The 23,773-nt window shown below is 45.7% G+C and overlaps 2 protein-coding genes across 9 annotated transcripts in view; one reads left to right on the top strand and one right to left on the bottom strand.

The window, feature by feature from the left end:
- Window positions 1–3,842: 3,842 nt before the first annotated feature.
- Window positions 3,843–22,607, bottom strand: ORC4 (origin recognition complex subunit 4). Of its 4 annotated transcripts, none has more exons than XM_051623544.1 (14): window positions 22,545–22,607; window positions 19,584–19,655; window positions 17,784–17,860; window positions 16,028–16,118; window positions 14,947–15,022; window positions 14,462–14,547; window positions 12,655–12,703; window positions 12,012–12,163; window positions 10,124–10,297; window positions 9,708–9,794; window positions 6,141–6,249; window positions 5,322–5,417; window positions 5,177–5,244; window positions 3,843–4,157 (listed from the first exon to the last, which is right to left on the bottom strand). In XM_051623544.1, exons 2-14 carry the CDS (start codon window positions 19,653–19,655, stop codon window positions 3,969–3,971), a joined length of 1,326 nt encoding a protein of 441 aa, XP_051479504.1. In that variant the 5' UTR covers window positions 22,545–22,607; the 3' UTR covers window positions 3,843–3,968. The 4 variants fall into 4 exon arrangements, with proteins under 4 accessions (XP_051479504.1, XP_051479502.1, XP_051479503.1 ...); XM_051623542.1 differs by lacking the exon at window positions 22,545–22,607 and adding an exon at window positions 21,558–21,648; XM_051623543.1 differs by lacking the exon at window positions 22,545–22,607 and adding an exon at window positions 20,710–20,842.
- Window positions 22,362–23,773, top strand: part of MBD5 (methyl-CpG binding domain protein 5) — a 143,695-nt gene continuing 142,283 nt past the window's right edge. For 4 of the 5 annotated variants that reach the window (XM_051623500.1, XM_051623503.1, XM_051623502.1 and 1 more), the window contains exon 1: window positions 22,362–22,607. The gene's annotated coding sequence lies outside the window, so the exon portion shown is untranslated. The remainder of the gene's footprint in view (window positions 22,608–23,773) is intronic. The other variant, XM_051623504.1, reaches the window with a different exon arrangement.

The raw sequence follows: 23,773 nt of genomic DNA, 5'->3' as shown, positions 1-23,773 counted from the left end.
CAGGGATGATTGAGTTAGGCTTACAACTTAAAATATGCAATGACCATTTAGAGGTAACGAATACCAATGTCCATAGCACAGGCTCGCCAAAAATGAGGAACAACATGGCAGTTGCTGTCACAGCTCCAACACCCTTTTCCAGTTTAGGAAGTCATGCCTTACATTCAGATTGCAGAGTGACTGGGTAGGTAGGTGCCAAAGTGCTTCTCAGGAGTGCTGTTTCACTGCATTGATTTGGTCCATTACACAGACTTTAAACAAACTTTATCAACCTCTGGAGTGCAGAACAGCCAGTAGCTAGTCGAGCAGTCTGCTGTGCATCTCGTCACCCTTTGGTTTTCATACCATCCAGCCACTGTCTTTGAAAGGAGCTTTTAATGTTGCAATTAGGAGCTCGCTGTGAATGTTATCTTGAAACCTGATCTCCACAGCCATGTTGTACAGGTAGATGAACTTAAGCTCTGGGAACAATAAGAGACATTACAGATAAACAAGATCCAGGCCAAGCTGCTCTTGCCAGGGAGAGGAAGACAGGTCTGAGGTACCACCAAGAGTTGTCTTGCTGTTCCTCACCCTCATGCCTCAGGTCCCAGGCAGCTGGAAGGAAGAGCCCTGCCCTGAAGGGCCCTTGGTACCGTAGGGGGCAACTCGGTGGTGTTCAGCTTGGCTCTAAACTGGGAGAACTCTTGTTGGTGGCTGCTGCTTCAGCTGGCACTTTCCTTTTGCTTCAGTTCTTAATCCAAGGACGTGACTTTGCACACACAGGACATGAAACACAACTGCTGAGTTCTGAACAAGTAAGAATCCATTCATACCCCTCTGTGCTCCCAAAGAGTTTTAACTCCTTTACTAGCAAAAATGGAGGAAATACAGGTGGCTTCAATCTGTTATTCAAGATGTGATGCAAAAATTGGTGTCATCTGTGTGTCACCCTTCAAGCTTCAGCTACACGGTGGGGACCCTGGTGTTGCTCATTCACTTCACGTTGTAGGTAACACAGGGCACTTGCTGAGCTTCCCATCACCCATCTTCATGTTGTAGAACTGCCTCTGGAGATCCCTGATTGTCTCAACGTTGTAATACACCAAGTTTCCTGCTTTTTAACAGCATCATTGAGTGTCACTGTGAAAAGGATGTTCATACTATAAATGCTCTTTAATTGGCAGCAGTAAGATCCCCGAGCTGCTCTGGTACAACTGTTCTTGCAGGGCTTTGTGAGGGGTGTTGGTGTTTTACTCCTGGAGCATTAACTGTGTAAGTTGAGTGTCGCTGAGGCAGGAGGCACCAAGACTGGTGCTGGTGGAAATAGCAGAGCATCTTTTACCAGCAGGCAGCAACCTCTCCATCCTGTAGCCACGTGGGTAGGAGCTGGGCAGGGCCGTGCTGTCCTGTGGCTCCCGAGGAGCCCCCAGGGCCTCACTCTTCTCTTCCAGCTCCAGCTGCTGAAGGACAGTGTGGATCTGCTGCACGGCTCGTAGCTGAGCCCCTTCTGGGCCTGGCCAGAGCCCCGCGGTGCGTGTTGAGCTGGAGGTCGAGCAGCGCGTGTCGCGTCCTGCGGGACTTTGTGCCTCAGAGCTGTGGAACCAGCGCTGCCCTTCCTGGGGGTCAGTCCACCATGGCCAGCCTGCTGCTTGAGGGCTTGGAAAGTCAGCCTGGTTCCAGATACCACCTGTGGGTGGTTTAACCTGAATGGAACCAGTCACGAGACCTGCCCTGTTCATAGGAGCACTCGACAGAATCACTAGGGTCACCAGTTTCCTCTTTTTCCAGCTTTGTTAACCTTTTTTTAACACCTTTATTAGGAACACTTGGTACAAAACACAGAAAGCTGCAATATCCATTCATGGGCAAAACAATTCAAGTAGCATCCTTGATGGAACATCATTTACCTCAGATACTCAACCAGCAGTACTTATTTTTTTTTCTTTTTTTTTTTTCCTTTAATTTTTATTTTTTTAATGCTGTTTCAGTCCATCTACTATTCGTTACCTCTCAAGATTTTGGTAAGCAATTACTTTAACTTTACTCTTTGTATTTGTCAGTGTTTTTGGGCACAGGTTGTTGTACTACTGTCAAAAGGTACTTGCTGTTTTTCTGCAAGTACTGAAAACAAACCAACCCCCCCCCTCGCCCTCAATAAAGTGATTGTTAAATATTGTACAAATAAAAATGTATACTCTTTTCTCCCCCATTCCCCCAAAAAAGTTAAAATAAAAAAAAAAGTGACTACTACAACTTGAAGGTGCCTTTTTTCAAGCTGAAACTAGGGGAGAAGAGAGTCTCCAGCTGCAGGGTGAGTGTGGGTAGGGTCAAAAAAAGAGAATGGAAGGAGCTTGCAGTGGAACTCGGGGGATGCAAAGGCAGAATCCACCTCATCTTGGAATGGATGGGATGTGCTTCCGTTTTAATGGAAAACTCCCTGGCACGAAGGGAGCAGCAGGGCAGGCTGCCTCCCAGGGGGCTGAAGGCACTGCTGGGAGGACACCAGTTCTCTGGGAATGCTGGAGCTGCTGGTAGAGGTGGGTGTTTTTTTTTTCAGCCTGGATTTGCTGCTGTGGTTGGGGTTTGTGGAAGTGATGTGGGACTGAAGCCAGAGCTGTAACTTCTGTAAAGCTGGAGATTGATCTTGCTGTGTTTATCTTACTTCCAGCATCCATTAAATACCTGGTTTGAAGACTCAGCTGGGGCAAGGAGTTCTGACTGCAGGAGGTGACCTTCAGAGCAGCCTGTGGCAGGAAGGGTTTGGTACCTGCCACTTGCATGGGCAGCACCACTGTCAGAAGGTGAGCATCCCTGTCCCTCAGTGCTGGGACAAGTGTCCTCTCTCACCCCAGTCTCTATCCATGGCCTAGACCCAGCTGCTCTGTTACTAATTGGAATGAGAGGACCAAGATCATCAAGTTATGACAATCCTGTTACTTATTTTCCTGCTTTTCAAAGCTCTGCTCTGCAAGGTGTGCAGTGGTGGAGACAAGATCCTGAATGCAGCAGCAAGGAGAAAAAAAGTAACCTCTTGGTAGAAAAAGAAGGATTTCTGAGTGAAAGCAGAGCAAGGGGGACCCAAGCATCAGCAAACATGGCTGAAGTCTCCTCAGGTGTTGAACAGACAAGCCCCTGGGCTGCTCCAAGTGTGTAGAACATGGTACAGGCTTGAAAGTAAGAGTGAGCCAACGTCCTCTAGGCAGGAGAACCACCAGCCCTGCTGAAACCAAAGAGGAGGGTCAGAGCTCACTGCCCAAAGCCACCAGCAAGGGGGCTGTGGAACCAGAGCAGTGTTCCTCTCACATGGAAGGGAACATATTTCTGATGGACACATCCTGTGCAGACACAGTATGATGCACGTCTCCCTCCTGTCCTTCACTGGAACAGCTGTGAAACCCATTTCTTGCCCCACAGAGCTGTGAGGCAGCTGGGTCAGAGCTGCCCCTGGGTAGGTGACGTGTGGGGCAGGGTACAGTCCTACTTCTAGCACTGCTCCTTCCCAGAGGGAACAGCTGAGTGTGGAAGTGTGCACAAGAACACCCCTTCCTAGCTGCAGCTGTGATTCAAGTTTTAATTAAGCAAGTTTTTGATGAAGTCAACTTTGAGAAGAAAAACTACACTAGGAGCTTTAAAATGCTGTAGAGATGGACCTGAGCTGGTCTCTACTGCAGCTTTAGTCTGAGACTGAAACTCCACAGCACTTCCATTCCTGCAACGTGGAAACTGGGTAAGAGGAGCAATTAGAGCTGAGCTAACTGCCTGAGCCCTCAGGCACATTTCTGGCCAGCAGAAGGTAACAGCACTGTTTAAGCACTGTGGTTCTCCTTAAAAAAAACAAGATTCCAGATCAATCAGCAAAATAAGCTTCTTCCAAAAATTTATTCATTTGAGCACCCTCCTGTGGGTCAACATTATCAGCTTCTGGGGTTTACAGTCAACTCCAAAAGTTTTGATGTAGAAAATGATTCTGTGAGTCCCCAGTAAGTTCACAACCAGCTGAGGGATGAGGCTGCCCACTGCTTGACATCTGTGGGGCAGTTTGGGTACACCTGCAGAGCATCCATGATCTGGTTGTTGTCCAGAAGCAGTCTCATTAAGAGGTACTCTTTCTGGGCACGGACAGAGGGTCTTTCTATGGGCTTCACTAATTCCAGCTGTAGTAAATGTTCAAATGCCTAAAAGCAGAAGAAAAACATGAGGGAGTAGATCCTTTTGGATGACCCAGGAGAGGCTGCTTGGACAGAACCCTGTGACTTGCCACCTCAACAGACAGGAAATGGCAGCTCAGTTTCTCCTGTGCTTCTTCAAGTATTTGGAAGCTGGTGTAGGTGTAACTGCCTGGGAATGACTGTTCCTCAGGGATGGACACAGCACTTGTTAATTCAGCTCTGCAGAATTGCCAGTTTCTGTGTCATTGACTAGTGCTGGATCAGAAGCCCAGGCTGCTCAGCTGCAGAACTGGAACACAGCTGTGGACACTGGGCTGCCAGGCCTTGGGTTAAGATCATGAACTGAACATTTGGCACCAGCACCACCCCTGGGATCCCACCTTCAGCAGGATCTGCCCCTCAGCACCGCCTGGCCAGTTCCTCTTCATGAGCCACAGCCTAACAGCAGTGAGAACACTGGTTGGCAGTGTGCACTTCAGCCTGCAGTTGGCTGAGGCAAAACCAGCCGCGTTGGGCTACAAATGGAGTCCAGATACCAGTCAGACCTACTGGGACTGGATTAAGGAAAGCAGGTTTTGATGTGATAAGAGTAAATTAAACTTTGGAGAAATCACTTCTAGCAGGAGAAGTGATTGAGCAGGCTGGAGATACCTACACTGAGCTCTGCTTTGGAAGCTGTTTCTGGTAGAGTCCTTGCTGAACCCCAGTCCTACCTCAGTTAAGCTCACTTGAGAGAGTCCTCACACTGGTGCTGGACTCTCCTGAGTGTAACTGTTTCGCAGCTCAGCACAGCCCTGAGCTCCCACCCCAGCAAAGGCAGGGGTTGGGGGGCAGTGGGAGGTGCTCAGTGGTGCCCAAACCCTCCACCCTGGGTGTCTGCTCCAACAGCTGGGGGTTCTCACTGCCCTGGAGCTCCCAGCCTCAGCTCTGGGGCTGCAGGTGACTTCTGTGCAACAGAGAAAAAACATCATCTCAATACTCTAAATTATTAAAAAAAAAACCAAAAAACAACACTTCAGGCTTACCTTCATAACAACTGGCTTTTCAAAGTTGTACATGCAGTGTGCCTTCCTTTGTATGAACTTCTGGAATTCTGCAAGGGGAAAAAAAGGTTAGTTAGGGGGAAAAAATAAAAAAATATTCTTTATGAAGTTCATGCATTTCTCTCACCATTGTAAACCATCTGGAAGTTAAATGGTTCTCCTTCATAAACATCATTTAAGTGTTTCATAGCTATAATTAGGCAGATTTCCAGGACAGACAAACCTAGAGGGAAAGAGAAGAGCTCTGAGTATTTCTCTGAAGCATATAAAAAAAAGGCAATAAGTTCACATACTATTTTTATTCCTCTATTTATATATGTTGTAGGCCTCACCTCTTTGTGTTAGGTATCTCCATCATGTAAAAAAATTTCAGAATCGGAGAGACTAAATAAGAAAACAATTATTTTCCAGATATTTGACATAAAAGTGTTAAGAGATGAGCTGCTGCCATCAAAAAGCGAGAAATTTAAGTGTAAAGCAAAACCATCATTGCAGATTGCATGGCAGGACACAGAATTTTTGGCAGCATCGAGATCATCTCTCTGCTACTGCACAGCATGTCATGAAATGAGAGACTGAAAAGGTGATTTGCTGTTCAAAGCTGGAGAAGCACTACAGCAAATTAGCTCTGTGGTACTAATGAGACTTTGAGAATCACAGGGCCAGGCCAAACCAAGGCCTGTCAAATCTGGGAGCCATAAGGCAGCAATGGGCTAAGGTAACTTTTCCTGATCTGGGAAGCAGTTCCTCCTGTCCCTGTGTTTGGGCTTCACATCATCACCAGGAGTTTGTTTCTTCTCGCTATTTGCACAGGTCCCGAAACACTTTCTCAGGTCGAGGTATATTCCCTGTGCAGCTTAAACCAACGGGACAACAATTTCAGGCAGTGACTTGACCCAGTCCTTATTCCTAAGAAACATGTTCTGGGGGGAAAGCTGAGCTTTACCATGGACAATATTTGCTTTTGAGTCCATCCTGTACTGCTTGCTGGCCTCTTGAAGATCTGACGCGGTGAGAAGCGGGTGATACACAGTCACGTTACTCACAGCAAGCATCTAAAAATAAAGCAGAAGGGTTTGGGTTGGTTTTTTTTTTCATTTAATTAGTAATTACCAGACATACTTTCTGCTTGGAAATGGAATGCAGAAGAACGCATTTCCCCTGGAGTCACCCCATGGAAACATTAATGAATAAACCCTACACAAAGCAGGCTCGTACTGAAACCCTGTCAACAGCTGGTAGCTACAACTACATTTTGCCAGGAACGTTTTCCAGGCTTAAAACTTTAAAACCTCCTCACTAGAGGAGATAAACACTCATTAACTTGTTGATATTAACTTCAGTGGATTAGCATATTTCAGTGATTGTTTTAAGAATGACTTAGAACAGCTTTAAACACACCTTTGTATGGAGATACAGCACATTCATCTCACTGAAAGACCTCTCAGTCAACAGGAGTTGCCCCTTTAGACCACATGCTGAAGTCTCACCTAGTTGCATGATCTGAATCTTTAACCATCTTCAACTACCCTCACAGAAAGTGAGTTCTGAACAAACACAAGGTAATCAACACACAGCTGACCTGACCTCGGCCTTTCCAAGCTATGGGTGATGCAGAAGCCTTTACACTGCAGTCACCTGCACTTCCTCTTCAGGGCTTTAACTCTACCTTACAGACACTTTGCAGTTTAATATTCATCAACAGAAAAAGAAAAGGCTATTAGTGACTTCCTCTGACTTGTGCAGGTCTGTGGGGTGAAAGACTTCATTTGATCCATGAGGATCCATGAGGTTATTCTGAGAACATCCAATGCTGTCTGTCTGCCACCAGCCTCTCCCAGTCCTCTTTCCTTACAGATTTCAACTGCACAGCCTCAGAAAGCTGCATCATCATGCAGACTTCCCAAGGTATGGAATGAGGGTTTATACTATAAAGACTAAAGGGAATTGGGGCAGGGAAGAAGTGAAGAAACAACAGCCCAAAGTCACTAACAGACACGTGAAATGGAAAGGAGAAGAAACCCAGCAGGATCTCTGGTCGGGCACTGTCCCCTCTGCTTCAGAGCTGGTGACACCCAAGGGCCAAGTGCCTACAGGGAACAGAGCCTGGGACTCAGGGTGTCCCCTGCCTGAAGCCACCCACAGCAGAGACCACAGGGAAGCAGTACTTGCCAAAAGCAACACTAGATTTTACCAGCTCGGTTATGAGCAACCTAGCTCTACTTATGCAAAATATCACTTATTTTACTTAACTAAAAAACTAAACACAAAAACTTAACTTGTCCAATTCTTCCCAGGCTTTGCACAGTACCACTGAGGGCACTGCAACACAAAACAGATAGGAAGTTTCCATTAAAACCCTACGGGTTCATCTGACAATGCAAAGTGCTGGGAAGCACCTTATGCAATGCAGAAATTAGCTGGTCATTGAAAATGAGTCCTTGCTACTGAAAAGCGGGTAATGAGAGTAGCTCCAATGTCACCACCACCACACTGCCCATCACAGAGCTGCTCTCACCAGCTCAAGTGGCAGACTCCTGCAGATATTCAAAATTAAGGAAAAATTCATCCTGCAGGGTAACTAAACCATCCTCAGCCAATACAGATGAGTACCAGAAGCACTAGCACCTGCATCGGGCACTTCTGTGAGCAATGTGACTTCAGAGTGAAAAAGCCCCTTTCTGAAGGAAAAATTCAGAACATGCTGGAGGAACCAATGAGGAACTTCAGGCTCAGCTCTGGCACACCTTGGAGGTCCATGGGAGGCACCCAATAGTTTCAGGAATTTGTCTGGCCTTGGTTCAAGCCACAAAGAATTGCCACTAAACTAGACACAACTGCAACCTTGTAACAAACTCAACAAAGGACTCCCAAGAAGAAGAGGGACCACGCCCTGTGTTTCACAGGTAGAGCAGGAAGGCTGTGAGCTAGTTTTCAGAGTGGTGGGAAAAGCTGTCAGCACTGAAGAGTCCAAGAACAGCCCACCCCAGAGCTGAAGGTTAAAATCTGAATAGTTGCACAATTCAAAGATGGGCAGGTATGTTTAGCAGGCTTGTCACACTGAGAAAGCTGGTATTTTCAGATGGTTAAGTGTTACTTATCTCCTGTAAGGAATGTTACTGCATTCGTATTAACTGTGTTAAAACACAGGAGTGAGGAAGGCAGACTTTTTTTTCAAAACAAAAGCCCCTCTGAGAGGACCCGACCACATGTTAAGCTCTGGCTGATCTGTTGTGATAGGAGGAAGTTCCCTGTCAGCCGTACCCTCTGCTTCCTGGCCACAGCAGCCTCCCGTCAGAGTTGGCAGGCAGCAGCCTGATTTTTCTCCACATTGATGCCAGACAATGTGGTCACTCAGGAGATCAGAACTTCCACCTCAGTGTTTCTGGGGATTAGTAGCCTCAAGCTTCCAGCACCTCAAGACTTAAAAGATTAAGATCCCATTTCCTGGACTAATGTCACAGTAACGGATGAATTCAGGACAGCACCTGGGCTACCTAAGTCATTCCATCATTGAAACCAGCTCTGGAAAACACAGTGGTGCCTGATGAGACATGCTGTTCATAAAGTGGTGTCATCTGATACTCTGCATCAGAAGAGACTGGAAGTGATAACAGAAAGGAAGTATTTCCTCTGCATGGACAACAAGACTGTAGATAGATGGGAACACTCTCACTGAAGAGGTATCCAGGAGCAACTAGAACAAACACCAGTGATGTGTGTGCAGGAACACTGTACCACGAGCAACAGGAGGAAGGAGGAGGGGAAAGAGGGGTGACAACAACAAATATTTTAGCTCTAAGTGACAGTCAGTCCAAATGCAGCACCGTGCGCTTTTATGTCCAAAGTGCATATACACACAGAGAGTTATTCCAGAGTAGTTTAGGAAAGAGGTGAGGATTGGCCAGGAACTCAGACAAGCTCTAACAGTGTCAGGAGGACATGGTGGATGGGTAAGATGATGCCAGAATACAACAAGAGACCTAAGTTAAAAAAAAAAAAGAAGGCAAGAAAATTTAAATTTATTCATCTTTGAAGAAGACAGACATTGATGAGGAGAAGCAGGTTCAGGATAGTGACAGACCTGGTGAGAGTAATTCAGTGAAAGAGGAGGAATGGAGGAATATTTGGGTAGATCAACAGACTTAAAGGATAGAAAAAATAGGTTTTAGTAGAAGCATTTTTCAGAATTCACCAGCAACCAAACAGAACCTCAGAAAGGAAATAATAACTGGGAAATATTTCACACCTGTGCTTTATAAAGGGAAAGACTTGGCAAAAGTTATTGTAAATCCCAGAACCCCACCACCACTGTAATGAAACAGTGCACCCTTACAGCACACCTGCTGCAGAAAGTGGAACCAATCCATTCATAAAGCATGGACTGACAGAGCATGCAAGAAACCAAAAAGCCTGCTCAAAAAACAGGTGTTTCAAGTCAAGCTCAGAGAAAAATGGCTTGAGAAACACAAGTGCTGTTTACACTTCAGTACAGACATGTCCAAATACATACCAAGAGCAAATGAAGTGAGCGCAGGTCTTTGGTGAAGTGAAAAAGATTCTGCAGCACATCTCGGGCAGTTTTATCCTCTAAGAGGTACTGAAAGAAAATTTAACTGATTTTTTTAATCATCTTAGCAAATCATTCAGTACTCATTTGAAAAAATAAGCTAGCCAGCTTTCAGAAAGAGCTCAGCTTATGCTTGACAGTACAGTTCTTCATATCTAACTTTAACTTTCTTGTCTCTTTTGTGGCTCTTAGCATTTTATCTCCAGACTTCAATGAGCAAAGATTCTCTGTCATGATTTGATTTATTCCATATCCAACTCAAACACTGAAATACTGATCTTAGGTAAAAGGCTTTATTCTTATAAACTGATCTTAGTTTACAAGTTTTACTAAAGCCAAGTATAAAGAGCTGTAAATACCTGGACATTTTTATTCCATTTCTGTGCAAAAGACTCATCAGGAAATTCAGCAGGAAGAGAAAGCTGTTGCTTGACTATCCTAATGTATTGTTTAAAATCAAAGGAATTCATCAGATAGATCTGTCGGTGAGAGAACCTTGATTTGACTCTCTTCTCCAAGAGCTCCAGGATATCCTTGTTAAAAACAGTAAAAATAACCATTAAAAAACCAGACACATCGAGTGCATTCTTTGCTACCCTAAAAACTACACGAGAAAACACCAAAAATTGCGTTAAAAAAAAAGTATTATGAAATTCTCAGCCTTAAAATGTTCTAAGAAGACCTTTGCTAATTATTCTAATTGATGTGCCTTGAAATCCCTAACAACTAGCCATTTACCCAAGCCATGTGATGCACCACATCACAGAGGATAATTAGTTGCTAGGATACCCAGCCCAGTTTCTCCATAGATTATGTAAATATTTCAGTTACTTAAGTCTGCACTCAAGATGTTCCAGCCTTTCATGGCTCTAGACAAGTTGTCTCCTTAGTGGATCTGTAGGGTGGCAGCTGCCAGTTCACTTGTCTTTTGTCAGACTGGGAGAATCCAGCTTACAAAAGAACTTCAGAACCAACATTTATCTTCTGAGGTTCTGACACAGGGCTAAGCAAGCCTGCCACCACCTTGGTGGCTGAAGAGAAAAGCTCACTTTCCTCAGAAGGCAGCAACAGGCTGGCACCAGGAATCAGCTGTGGGATGCATCCCTGTAGGGAAACATTGTCCCATTCCCCTGCCTTACACTGGGACAGTATAATTTCTAGGAATTTGGGGTGAGACTTTTCAAGGGTTTGTTGTGTGTTGCTTTGGGTGTTTTTATTTGCAAGTCTTCAGGAATACTCAAATTCCTCACAAAAAAAAAAGAGTAAACAGCAAACAGTGTAAAATAGTAAGACCCCTTTTGATTTACAAGTCAGATGCAACAAGGACCAGTGATTTTAAAATTAATAAGTAGTAACAGCTATCACCACAAACATTAGACTTAGGGCAGCCTATCCTAATGACATTCAAAAGCAGAGCAATCCAGGGTTCTAAATGATGGGTGATGAGGCTGCCAGTCAGGACAGGAATGAAGCAAAGATTGTAATCAACTCTTAACTATTCTATTGAATTCCAGAAGTTTGCCCAACTAAATGCCACCTAAACCAAACCAACCCCCTTCTTTTTTAATTATTTATCTTGCCATAACCCAGCTGTCTTCACCACCGACAGTTCATTGAGAAAAACAGTCCAAGTTCTATAGTCTCAGCTTCCATAGTGCTAGAAAGCAATTATTTCACAGTAGAGACAAAATCTGTCCACAGATCCCTACAATGTCATTGTAAAAATCACAGCAACTTCAACTGAAATCCATTTTGAACATGCTGATTTTATAGCAAAATAACCCTACTGAAGGGTTGGCTTAAAAAAATGTCCTTGTCCTCAGCACAGTGATTTAAACACTGTAGGTTAATATAAATCTCTTCTTACCAACTCCTAATCAAGAAACTGAAATGCTCAGGAACCTCCCCAAAGACCAAACACCAGCATGAAACGGCCACATGGATAAATAAGGCCCTTCTGTGATAATACAACAGTCTTCTGCTTCCTTAAGAATTGTACAGCTGCTCCTCCAGCAGTCAAACTGAAGGCTTGGCAGTTTTTTGGTCATCTAAGTTTGATCTCAGCACAAATTATTGCATTTTTTTATCCCTTCCACTCCCCCCTTCCCAGTCCTAAAGTTGTAAAAATGGATAGCTGAGAAAACTCTCTTCGTAAATTCAGTAAAATTCCAGGAGAGGAAGAGAGAAAACATTCCAACTAAGACAAAATCAGCTAAAAACTTTGAATGAGGATGTGCAAATTCATACCTGTCTACATGTGAGTCCAATAACTGTTACTGGAGTCTGTGCTGACTGGGATATATCGAAGAGATTATAGAGCAGAGTCTGATTCTTGTGGTGAACAAACAGGTCAAATTCATCCAGTATGAACAAGATTGGACAACTGCTCGTTCGATTTCCTGAGACAGCAATTGTAGAAGTGAGTGTGGTACCATCATCATCAGACCTCCATCTCTACAGCTCCTACGTTTGCCACTTTTAACAGTTCACGTACTTCCTTTTAGCTTTGCACCAAGCCCCTTTCCTGTACTGCTCCAACAGTAAAAAGACAAATACACTGGAAAACAGGTAAGGTTTTGCAGCTTTCTGCCAAGCATCACTTCTGGTTGCAAGGGAAGACAAAGTTCCAGGGCAATTTTTAATAGCAACCACTATTTTTAATAGCTTTAATCTGGATAAAAGAATCTGTCCTTCGTAGCTGACCATGCAAGCCTTTATGGTGTCAGTTATGTTAGGTGTATGTATTTTTACATGAATTTGTAGCCATGACACATTCTTGGGTGAGATTTTCTCATACCACTTGTACAAGTCTTTGAAGAAACATGCATATGCTTTTCAGCCAAGTGACACACACACACAGGGCTTCAAAACAGGGGCTCCAGGTGTTTACCTTTCTTTAAAGCTTCAAGGAGGAATGCAAGATTCTCAGCAAAGCTGCCCTACACAGAAGAAAAAAAAAAATTCACAGCAGATTTTCAATGTCATTCTCAGAGTTCTATAACTACATCAAGTCCAGGCATGTAATGGAGGCCATTTCTTTGTAAAAACCTGTTTTCAAAACTAGGGCATATTAAAAAATTCACCAAATTACTTCATGTTGTATAATCATAACCTCTTCAGGACAAGAAAACTGATGGTTAACTCTGCATTGGTCCAATTGTTTCCAGCCTGAAAACCCCAAACTAATTGCCTCACAGATGCAAAAATGAGTGATCAGAAGAATGTCTACAATAAGCTACCTTTACAAGCAGCTTTATCTTTCCTTTAATAGCTATTTCATACTCATTGTCCATCTACACGCATGCAAAAAGTGCCACTCAATGTGTTCCCCTGAGCGTGATCAGTGTGCAGGTTTTTAATTGGCAACCTTATTAGAGATGAAAGCATCAAATATTCACAACTGAAAACAAGGAATTTCTATGACCATCCTGCTTTGGTGGCACATTTACAGACTCTGAAGCACACATGTAGTGAGATGGGAAATCACTGAAGACCACAGACTCTGTCAAAGAAGGCAGAAAAGCCAATTTACTCTCTGTGAGCTGCAGAAGCCAAGAAAGGAAAAGCTTCCATGGACAGTGCAAGTCAGTATGTTTCCATGCCCATGTAGAAACAAAGGGATTAGATAGCTAAGAGCTCAAAGTAGAACTTCATGCTAACTCAATGGGGAAAAATACATGGGAAATACAATGGGGAAATACATGGAAGTACGTCCAGTTTTGCCACCAGTATTTTGGTAGTGGAGCTGTGGACCTTAAAATGTTGTTCTACTTCTCTGTTGAAAAGATAACTTATTCAAACAGTTCTGCTGACATGAAACACTTGCTATTTCCTGTTATTACTGCAGCTGTATTTGGGGAAATTTTAGCTCCCCAGAAGAAGGGGTTCTCCATTCTTTGTATTTGAAATCATTTGGATAAGAAACCCAGTCTTCTGTGGGGCCAGAAGATGGCCTCTCAGGAACACTCACTGATTAACAGGCGATGACCAGGGTAGCTCAGAGATCAGTGGCCCAAGTTATTTCACACCCAAATGAGTGACATTTAATCTGAAGCACTTCAGTTATTCTCTTTCTTAGAGACTTTCACACTAATGTAAATTAGTTTCTTATAGAAGCAAATATTCAAATAGAAATTCTATGGAAAATGAAGAAGCCTGAAGAGATTTCCTTATGTGCTGGGAAAAGTTGAAAATATACTAAAGATACAGCTTTTTGGCTGATCATCTTGCTTACTCTTGGTCTTGAAATGTTAAAGCCAGTGTTTCCAAAATACTCTATGCCTCTGAACAGAGTCTCTTTGGAATGCTTCATGTCCTTTTCATTTAGAGGCTTGAAGTACATTTTAAGAGAGCTTTTCCATTCTTCCTCCTTTTCTAAGTCAAAGTTGATGGTGTTTTTTAAAAAGTACCAGGATGCATCAACATTGCTCAACTAGGAAATGGGTAGAACACAAGGTTTTGTTGGAGTGTTTGTAAACCAGGGTCTTCACAAATAGGTGCTGCCACAGCTGACTACTGCCATCAGTTATTAAATATTCTAAAAGAGAAAGTTTTGAGAACACTTGACCCCACTGCAGTTCTGCCAATAAACTCTCAAAGCCCCTTCAGTCTCAACAACATCTGTCCTGTAAAGCTCATTTTCTAGGCATGGATTTTTGAGGGAGATAAGCAAAGACTACAATGAAGTTGATACTTACAAAGACTTTATCCCCAACCACATTTTCCAGGTGCAACTGTCTGGTGATCTCTTTCAGGGCCACTTTATCATTAGTCTGCAGAAGCCCTGAAAGAAAATGATTTCTCATGAAGAACTGGCAGTTTTCCTTCACTCCAAGAGGCCACATTTGCAGCCACTAGAAACTTACCCAGAGGCTTCTCTCCATTTCCAGCCTTACAATGTTATGTCTTTTTCTAGATTAGGACTAGACATTAATTTTCCAGGTGTAATAAGAAGTAACTTAAAACAATTAGCTCACAACTGAATTGATTTTTAACACTTTGAAAAGACATTAGAAGTACAAAAGTCCTCTTTACACAAACAGATACAAAGGCAGGTGTTTTGGACCTCACAGAAACGTGTCCATAATTGAGGTTAGATAACAACTGCTGAAACCAAAATTTTTGTTCAGTACATACAACATGTAACAACTGAATCTAACATTTAAATAATGCCATTACTTGCCATTCAGATGAACTTCCAGGAGGTTCTCTTTAACTTGTTTCTTTTCTGTGATCTCTTTTAAGACATGATTTAATAACTAGAGAAAAAAAAAAATACATCATGTCTTTACAAGAAGATTAATGTGTTTGCAGTAAGAAAAGTGTACAAAAGGATATTATCAGATAGGAAACAGTAACTGCAGTTTCATCAGGCAACAATGTTTTTAAGTATTTTCAAGACTAAAATGCTAAAATGACAACTCCACATTCACTATCATGCCTGCAGCAGTTGCTTTTGTTCATTCTGCTATATTGTTAGGGAAATAAATATAAAAATAACTCCAGTATTTTATTCACTAGATTTCTGGGGCAATATCTAGGGCTTTTGCCTTAATAAGAAAAAAAAAAAAAAAAAAAAGCAGCTTAAAGAGTTTGAGGCCCAATAGTGATACCAGGTTAACTTTTAAAGAGTAACCAGAGGTGGCTTTAATTGCAAAGCTGATCTCTGTGGCAAGATCCATGACAGAACGGTGACAGGAGAAATGCTAAAGAAAGGCAGAATCTGTGACTGATCACTGAATGACAAATGACTTGCTCTGAAAAAATTATTTCCCTGTTTCATGTTTGGGGTTTCTGCAGCATGTCAGGAAACCTGGTGAAGATACACAAAGAATTTCAAAACCATGGGCTGGTGGGAGATGTCCCTGCCCATGCAGGGGGGTTGGAACTAGATGATCTTTAAGGTCCCTTCCAACCCAAACCAGTCTATGATATGATAGTTCTGCAGGTCACTGTAGGGATGGACAGGGACATGTTTCTGTCAGCTGCACACAAAGCTATTTCATTTTCCTAAATGACTAGGAACTCAGCATTTGAAAAATTACAAGAGAACGTTAGGAAACCCATTTCTCCCCATATTGTTATTCAACAGAATTTGCTCACAAGAAGTCCTAGAATCTTTTGAAGTTCTATGCAAACAGTTAGCAATTCTCTCTTTAAAAACAGGCAGATGAAAATTTAGCTCCAAAAGCTCCCAGGGCTTCAGTGAGGTTTCATCTCTTGCTTTATTTGCCCTTGTATGAACGTTTAATTGATGTTTTCACCGCAGTTTTTCCCGATCCTCGGGGTCCAATGATGAGGGCAGAATTGCTCTCTCCATGAACTGTGGTTCGTTTCAGCAGTTCCAGCAGATGTCTGTGTTTACAACAGCAAGAGGTTACAAACTTCAAAACAGACAACAACATTCACTGCAACTCCTGCAAATTGCAAGAATCTTCATGAGAGAAAACTTGATACATTTTATCTTGCTCTCAAAGAGCCAGCACTCGGGGCAGGTAAAATGAACTACAATAAAGTACAAAAGGTTGAGTGTTTAGATTTCTTAAGATATTTTAAAATATTAAAATATGGAGAAGTCAGGACTATCACTAATTCATAAAGTTCTACAATTCTCCACGATGAAAGGGGCAAACTTCAATAATTATTCCTTTCTTTAAAGAAAAAGAAGATTGCTTTCTGTGATACTGCTGTAGTTCACCAAAAAGGAAGACTGGAAAACAGCCTGAATGAAAACCTTGACACCAGTAAAAAAAATTAATCATCTAGTGGAATATATTCATTTTGTCACTTTTGATAGAAGCAATTATATGCAAAATTCAGGCATTCAAAGCTTGGGAATGGTAACAACAATACTGAGCTTCAAGTTCATATTCTGTCCCCACCCAAATGCAGGAACAAAGAACAATTCTTAAGTTATCTTCAGACAGATTTATCACCTAGTGCCACATTGAAAATATTTATAAAAGTTCTTGACACTTCCAATTCCCAAATGTTTACAAATGCAACCATTTAATATGCTGGGGTTTTTGTGTGTTTTGTTTTGACTTAGAATATTGACATCTTGCAGTCACTTCTCAAGGAGTCAAGTGCATCAAATCCATATGGTTTTGCTCACTATTTGAAAGCCCCAACACATCTTGGAAGAGAAAAACCAGGAGTTGGGAAGTTCATCATGTTTTCTCTCCAGTATCACTCACCAACAGTGGCATATTAAGTCAAAGACACTTTTTCAGAATTCCAATACAGAGAGGGGAGGCTTGTTTTGTAGCAAACTAACATCACAGAAACACTTTGTCACACAACCATAAACATGCCTATGGGAGCTCTGCATGTGTGTTAGTTACACTGCACTTGTTTAATAACAGAAATGTTCTTTTCCTTTCTGGAAGGGAAAGGAAGCTAATGCTCACATCAGGCCATTCAACTTGCACCGAGTGACTCTTGAGAAAAAGTATTTTTTAAAACAAGTTATTTACATACAAATTTGTTGCTTTTGGAATTTGGCCTGCACCTGTAAGAGGGACAATTGTCAAAATAGATCCCTTCCTCCTAACTTTAACCTCCACATCTGGATGACCCTGGGTACATATTTCAAGAAACATGATGTTGGTATCCAAGGTTTAAGCTTTACTTTAAACACAGCTTACCAAAACACCATGAGCAAAACCTTAAGTAAAAACAAAAATTCACAAGGACAGAATGTAACTTTTTGCTTCATCAAGTCATTAAACAAAGCCTCCGAATATGCATTAAAATTATCCTTCAGGCTCAGAAAAGTGTTTCAGGAACTACAGAGTTGAAACAAGGGCAAGAAGTCCAAAACTTAGACCCTGGCAAAACAGCAATTAACTGTTGAATAAAAACTCTTAACAGCAGAGACAATTTTTAGAAACATTGAGCTGCATAACATTTAAGCCTGTGTAATTTAAAAAAAAACACAGGTATGAGAAAATTTTGACTTTTCCCAATTATTTTTCTTCTGTAGAGGTTAATTAGCATTTCATTAATTAGCTCACTCACCTGTATTGATGTTCAACCCCAAGCAGTTTGCCAGTAGTATAATGGTGACAGAATCTTTCACGTAAAATTTTTTGCACCTGTGGAGATAACACAAGGCAGAAAAAAATGCTCCAAACACCAGAATGTGCCAGTAATGTAATGACTGCAATAAAAAGGGGCAGGTTTCTGTGGTGTTACAAGCACTCTGTAACATACACATTGTAATTGTCATAAATCATACAGGGGTCTTGAGAGAAATAATGAAGTTGCAGTAGGCAGAACACTTCACAGGCTCTTGCGTAGCAGAGAGAATTCAACTCAGTGACAGCAACATCTTTGGTCCCTTCTGCTATAGCTCCTTTCCTTTATCCCCAAAGGGACCTTATACTTGCACCCAAATTACGTCAGTAGCTGATCTAATTCATAGTTCTACCTTAGTGTGTAACACAGGCAAGAAAACATTTACCAGCTGACTCAAATGAAAAGATAACCCCTCCCCCCGATTTGTTCCCCTGAGGATCAGGAATACACTTTCACCACCACTCGCAACAAGGTTGGAGCTGCCACCTTCAAACATTACAAAGTATCCAAGTCTGTTTCTCTGAAGAGTCAGTTCAGGTGCCCTGTTCCCAACATTCTGAAAGGGGGCAGGAAGCAGGAGGAAACTGCAGTGAATACATTGTTAATCGAGGATGGACTAAAGTCTGTCCAGCTTGATGACTAGAGTCCTGAAGCCCTTCCACTCAGAGTGCATACGTGTATTTTAACTACTCTTTGGGATATCTTTAGATATTTATCTGCACTGACTCCTGCTTCCCAGGTTACTCCAGATCCTATCTTCAGTTCCCAGCCTTCAGCACCACAGCAGGTTTCTTCCTGCCACTTGACCAGCAACACACAAGTGGGACAACCCCTATTTTTAAGAATTTGAAGGACTCCCTATTACCACTTCTCCCCATCCCTCATTTCAGCTTTCCTAAAATAGCTGCATACTTCTTCCTTTTATAATTCCTGCTGTTCAGTCTGAGTTTTTGGTTTAAAAATAAATGCATGGCTGCATCTTTGTGAAGCACTCCACAGTAAGTCCAAATAATGGATAGAAGAACAACAGGATCCTATTTTGCTCCATGAAAGGAGTATTTTTTTAGCCTGAGCTGTACTTATCTGATTTTCCATTGCTTTTTCTTCTACTACAGTCTTAGTGATTTAATTTTCAGTTTTATTCTGTTTTAATGAATGAACACACAGCATTGTCCATTCACAAGTACAAAGGTTGTCCCCCTATAAAGGGAATTGATAGGTAAATGAAGAAATACAAGAAATCGCTGAACCAGAGGCAAATCACTGCAAGATGCATCACAGTTTCAAAGTAGCCACTTTGAGAAAACAGAAAAACAAACCTTAACAAACCCCAGCCACCAAACTGAAAACTAATTTGGCAGCTGCTGTCCTGCCTAACCTAGGCTGTTAAGAACAAGTCCCCTACATTGATTCACCCTACAACCTGGAAGAAAAAGAATCTGATGACATAAAAATAGATTTATGCAAATCTGTTGCCACAAATAGCTGTAAAAGCTCAAGACAGTTCTTCAGATTTTTATCAAGACTCCAAAAAGTAGATCACTTGAAGCAAGCCAACATCAGGTGAGAAGCTGCAGTAAATATAGAACAAATAAAAAACCACACCAAACAATTACAGCCTAGAAACTACATCAAGTCTTTGTATGTGCATTTTTAACTGGTCTAATAAAAAACTACAGAATGACATGGACTTCAGAGGATGGAGAAGTTTCATAACTTAAAGATGAAGATGTTACTAACCTGTGAGATGCATTCTTTGTTTGCTCCAACACTCTCCTTGGACTTACGTTTACTCATTGCAGAAGTTTTCATCTTTAAATATGAAAGAGAACACAGAATTCTACTAAATTACTCTGTTTTTCAAATAATTTTAGTCAGAAAACCTACTCAGATGCTGGTAACTAAATCTAGTGCAGCACACACAAGACAGTTATTCATTTGTAAGAGGTTGGGTTGTACCACCCCTCTCCCCCCCCCCCAAAAAAAAAATAATAAAAAAGATAACTGAGGCATTAATTAATTCTGATGAGATGAAATGCATGTTTATATGCAATACCTGAAAGGCACTTGCCTTAGGATGCTTTTCAACACAATGCAAACAGTACCTACTGCAACTTATATGGAAATTTATCTTCAGGTTTTCTTCCAGGCTTTTCTGGCAAGTTCCTAAAGGCACAGGTGACATTCACCTGTCTGTGAACAACCTTTGCCAATCCCAGCAGGACAGCAGAGCCACCCACCAGCTGCCCTCCCAGGGAGCCAGGAGTGGCACTTCAGACACACTCCTGTGAGCAACCAGATCGATGCCCTTCAAGCAAGCTGTACTGACAAGTGACATTTGGATACCTTCCCCTCTGAGCAACCAAGTGCAGTTTGTTCATTTTAACCACTTTTACGATAGCTTTGAACAACGTATTTATGCTTCTGCAGCTGGAACAAGCTGCAGGAACACGGTAACGTTTTAAGTAACCACAGTTAAGATTTTACAGGAATTATCCACGTCTAGATCGCTGCAACTTGTACTAATAACAACAATGCCTCTCTAGATAAGCAGCATCAGAACAGTATCTCTCCTTCTTTGTGCTAACAAAGGGCTTTCAAAACTTGCCCCGCAACAATTAACGCTTCTTTTAGCACAGCCATTGCCCTCTTCTCTCCCTTGTGCTCCTTCTATTGTAAGGGCAGCATCACTCAGCGCCCCGGCACAGCAGCAGCTGCGCCTGCAAACGACCAGAGCGACCGCTAAAAAAAAACCAAAACAATAATACATAAATGAAGCGATCGCTGCGGGAGCGGACACAAGGCAGGGAACGTGGACGCCGGAGAAGCCGAACAGAAGCTGAACAGAAGCCGTCAGATTCCTTACACAGGAGGGCAACAGCAACACGGCGACCGGAGGAGGAACATGCCCGTTCCCGCTTTTTCTCCGGGGCTCGCGAAGCTCTCCCCGAGCCCCGCAGCCCTCCGGTGCCGCCCACAGCCGCCCCTTCCAGCCGGACCCCCCTTTCCACGCCGCGCCCTGTGCGCCCCGGGGAGCTGACAGCCCCCCCCCGGCGGGACCCCACAGGCCTGCCGGCGGGCCGGCCCGGAGACGCGGGCCTGGAGCGACGGGGGCCGTGACTCCCCTCACGGAGCCCAGCCCCGGGGAGCGGATAAACCCCCTTCCCGCCGCGGCGGCGGGGCCGGGGGGGGGGGGCGGGCCAGGCTGAGGCGGCTGAGCGGCCTGACACCCCCTCAGGGCACCCCCCTCCTCGGGACACCCCCTCAGGAACCCCCCTCATGATGCTCCCTCTCAGGACACCCCCCCCTCATGACGCCCCCACCCCTCCTCAGGACACCACCCACCCCTCAGGACCCCCCCTCATGATACTCCCTCTCAGGACACCCACCCCCCCTCATGAGACCCCCTCTCAGGACCCCCCCCCCCCCCCGCCATGACGCCCCCTCTCAGGACACACCTCCCCCCCTCAGGACACACCCTCCCCTCAGGACCCCCCCCCCCCTCAGGACCCCCCCTCATGAGCCCCCCCTTCTCAGGACACCCCCCCCTCATGAGCCCCCCCCCTCTCAGGACACACCCCCCTCAGGACCCCCCCCCCCATGACGCCCCCTCTCGGGACATCCCCCCCCCCCTCGGGACATCCCCCCCCCCCATCTCAGGACACCCCCTTTCATGACGCCCCCTCCCCTCACGACACCCCCCCCCCTCCTCACCTGAGGCGGCGGTTCAACCGCCACCCTCGCGCCGCGCGCTCCCGGCAGCCCCCGCGCCGCCCCATCTCACGTGACCACAGCGTTCCCATCCATCCACCCGCCCCGCTCCCTCCTCCTCCTCCTCCTCCTCCTCCTCCCCCTCCTCCCCGCCACCCTCCCACTTCCGCCCCGGCCCTTCCCCACACCCCTCAACTTCCCCTTTTCCCCCCCCCCCCCGCTCCTCCCGACCCTTCCTTCCTTCCTTCCTTCCCCGCGGCCCGATCTCCTTCCGGGTGCGCGCGCGGCCCGGTGGGAAGGCCGGTCCCTCCCTCTCCTCAGCGCACACCCCCCCCCCACCCCCCCCATCTCCTTCCCCTTCCCCCCCCCCCCCCCCGCGGCCTCCCCAGCTCCCCGGGGCGCATGCGCAGTGGCTGCCTCCCCTTCCTCCCCGGCAGCCCGAGCCCCAGCCGCCGGAGCAGCAGCAGCAGCAGCAGCAGCCGCAGCTGAGGATGAGGAGGAGCGCGGCGCGGGGGGGGCGGCGGCGGCGGCGGGGACGGCGCCGGGGGGGCCCGTTATTTCCACCGTTAAAGGGACAGGGCCTCATCCCGTCCTCTCGGCACGCGGCGCGGGGGCGGGGGGAGCCGCTGCCAGGCGCCCCCGAGTTTCTCCCTTATCCCCCCCCCCCTCCCTCCCTCCCACCCACCCACCCCCCCCCCCCCCCAGCCCCGCCGGAGGAACCCGGGGAGTTTATCTTCACCCAAACAACCCCCCCCCCCCCCCCTCCCCTCTTTCCCTCCCTCCTTCCCCTCCTCCTCCTCCTCCCTTCTCCCCTAACCCCTCCGGCCTCCCCCTTCTCCCCGCTCCCCTCCCCCCCCCTTTCCGCGGCCGCCGGCGGAGGGAGAGCGAACCCGAGAGGCGGCCCCGGCGGGAGGCACCTCGGCGGGGGAGCGGCAGGCAGGCCGCTGGGCAGCCCCCACCCCCCGCGCTCCCCTCCTCCCCCTTTATTACCCTTTGTGTGCGTCTCCGCCTTGCGCCGCTCCGGGGCCGGCCGGGCGCCGGGGGGCCGCTGAGGTGAGTGCGGGGCGGCGGCGGGGCGAGGGAGGGCGAGGGAAGCGGGGCTGGAGCGGCGGCGGCGGGGCTTGTTTACCTCCGGGAGGGAGCGGGAGGGGGGGCCCGGCTGAGGCCGCGCTGGGCCGCGGGCGGCGGGGAGGGGGCGCCGGGCTCCCGCCTGTCACTTTCTGCCCCTTTCTCGGCGCTGGGGGCTCCTCCCGCACCGTCCTGGCCGAGCTTTGTTGTCGAGGGGGATGCTCCGGCCCGGGCCGCCTTCCTCTCTTCGTGGCCCTGGGGGGGGGCTACTTCTTCAGCCCCGCTCCGCCCCGGGCCGGGGGGGGTGATGTCGGTGCGGGCGGACCTCAGCTTGGAGGTGCGGTGTATGTGAGGAAAGTTCCGTGGGTGCTGAGCCCCCGGCTCATCCCCAGAGTGATGTTTTCCAGGGAATTCGGTGGCTGGAACAACGGAGGGGTCCTGGCCAGCCCCCGAAATGTGCCCCCCCACCCCCTCCCGGTTGGGCTCTCCCCAGCGGTTTCGGGCCCCTTATTTGACTTATTAAACCCCTGCGGTCGTTAAGGCCCCGCTTGTACAAAGACCCGCTGGCGAGTCCTCAACTTCAGGGGTAGTCCAAGAACTGGACCGATGTTTGCAAGATCAGTATCGGCGTTTGATAGCAGCCTGTGGTTATCGTTGGTCGCTGGCTATATTTGGGCAAGGGTTTGCTCTCAGATAGATGTGTGGTGATCTGTTTTTCCGTGGCCTTCTGCTCTGGGAAAGCCAAATGTCTTCAGCCACGAGTACGGTGGTGTGTTGTTTTCTTCGGCCAGGTAGCACTAGTAGGCAGGTCTAACCATTATTTAGATTTTTATTTTTCTTTGCTGCTGATTAAAAGGAAAGTAACATGTCAAAATGTCGGAGATAGCTTCAAGTGTTAGGGGGCAAACTAAATGCCTAACTCGAGGAAATGTTGGGAGAAGCCTTCTAGAGATTTGCAAAAATCCAGAACTAAGAGTTGGGGCGTTAATGCCAAGTTGAAATAAAAGAGTCCTCCAAATAAGTAGGATATTTATATTAAAATTGCTGTTGCCTGCTTGTTTCTGGAACTTCACTGTGTCCTCCTTAAATTTTAAAAAGGCGGTTTGAGTGCTCGGTTCACTAAGGACTGTGGAGCATGCTGATCATGAAGT

Source organism: Apus apus, chromosome 6 (assembly GCF_020740795.1).
Source record: "Apus apus isolate bApuApu2 chromosome 6, bApuApu2.pri.cur, whole genome shotgun sequence".
NCBI lineage: Eukaryota > Metazoa > Chordata > Aves > Apodiformes > Apodidae > Apus > Apus apus.
The sequence above is the reverse complement of the archived record's forward strand: the minus strand, read 5'-3'. Positions and strand labels throughout refer to the sequence as shown.

What these genes read in the sequence shown, in the direction of transcription:
- ORC4 (XM_051623544.1), bottom strand. Translation starts at nt 19,655, where the DNA reads ATGAAAACTTCTGCAATGAGTAAACGTAAGTCCAAGGAGAGTGTTGGA. An exon ending in GAGGATCGGGAAAAACTGCG is followed by an intron (nt 15,023 to 16,027) that starts GTGAAAACATCA and finishes TTTTTTCTCTAG; the next exon opens with TTATTAAATCATGTCTTAAA. An exon ending in CCTGGAAGTTCATCTGAATG is followed by an intron (nt 14,548 to 14,946) that starts GCAAGTAATGGC and finishes ATTTTCTTTCAG; the next exon opens with GGCTTCTGCAGACTAATGAT.